The 851-nt window shown below is 36.3% G+C and overlaps 1 protein-coding gene across 1 annotated transcript in view; it reads right to left on the bottom strand.

The window, feature by feature from the left end:
• The window catches only part of timeless (timeless circadian clock), a gene marked incomplete at its 5' end in the record, with an annotated part of 51,656 nt that overhangs the window by 49,949 nt on the left and 856 nt on the right, over nucleotides 1–851 (bottom strand). The window contains 2 exons of the mRNA XM_016256671.1: nucleotides 302–471; nucleotides 654–757. Coding sequence (XP_016112157.1) covers nucleotides 302–471; nucleotides 654–757 — 274 coding nt within the window. The remainder of the gene's footprint in view (nucleotides 1–301; nucleotides 472–653; nucleotides 758–851) is intronic.

Raw genomic sequence — 851 nt, 5'->3', positions numbered from 1 at the left:
ATCAAATTCATAGATGTTTTAAGGGTTACACTGATGCCCAAAACGTGATGTGATGTCAAAAACACAATACAAAAAAGCAAGCATTATTGCAGCTCAAATGGTAGAATACGACGCTAGGTCACGGTTCAAGGGAATGCATGAACTACATGAAATTTTGCCTATACCTTGAGTGTAAGTTGCTTTGAATGAGTCTAGCAAAAGCATAAATGTCAATAAATGTAAATTTCTTCCCACATATAATTTTAACTTAAAAGTGGTTCAGCTTATCCAAAGCTAGTATCAAATCAGTCTCAGTTCTCACCTGTACAACCAGATTGTTTCGACCCTTGCAGAATCTCTCCAGCATCTTCAGAAACAGATGTGTGGACTCCACCAGATCTCTGAGAAATGAGCGTGGCTGCATTCGCTCATCATATTTACGTAGGAGAGTAAGAAAAATCTCCCTGAACTCCATCAGATAAAAGATATTACCTGCACCAACCAGAAGCAAACAAGTGACAGAGATGAGGAACAAAAAGATGAGTATACTACCCAAATATTAAACAAAACTCACAGAGGAAAAATAAACATTTCAAACAGTGGCAATGATCTAATCTATTATTTTAAAATAAGCAGAGAGAGATATGTAGAAAATAAGTAGACAAAAAACTTACTCTTTATGACATTGGAACTGTGTTGGATGTTTTCATCCTTTGAGCGATCCATTTCATTTACTGTCAGCAGCAGTTCCTGATACGCCTTCAGAGCCAAGTGCATCCTGGAGACAGAAAACAACCGATCAATATTAAGTGGGCTTTACTTCACTAAGCTGTATTAACTTTTTTTTTTAAATGGTCAAAAATGCAGATATT

The sequence above is a fragment of the Sinocyclocheilus grahami genome, unplaced genomic scaffold, assembly GCF_001515645.1.
Source record: "Sinocyclocheilus grahami isolate Dianchi unplaced genomic scaffold, SAMN03320097.WGS_v1.1 scaffold1459.1, whole genome shotgun sequence".
In the NCBI taxonomy this organism is placed as follows: Eukaryota; Metazoa; Chordata; class Actinopteri; order Cypriniformes; family Cyprinidae; genus Sinocyclocheilus; species Sinocyclocheilus grahami.
The sequence above is the reverse complement of the archived record's forward strand: the minus strand, read 5'-3'. Positions and strand labels throughout refer to the sequence as shown.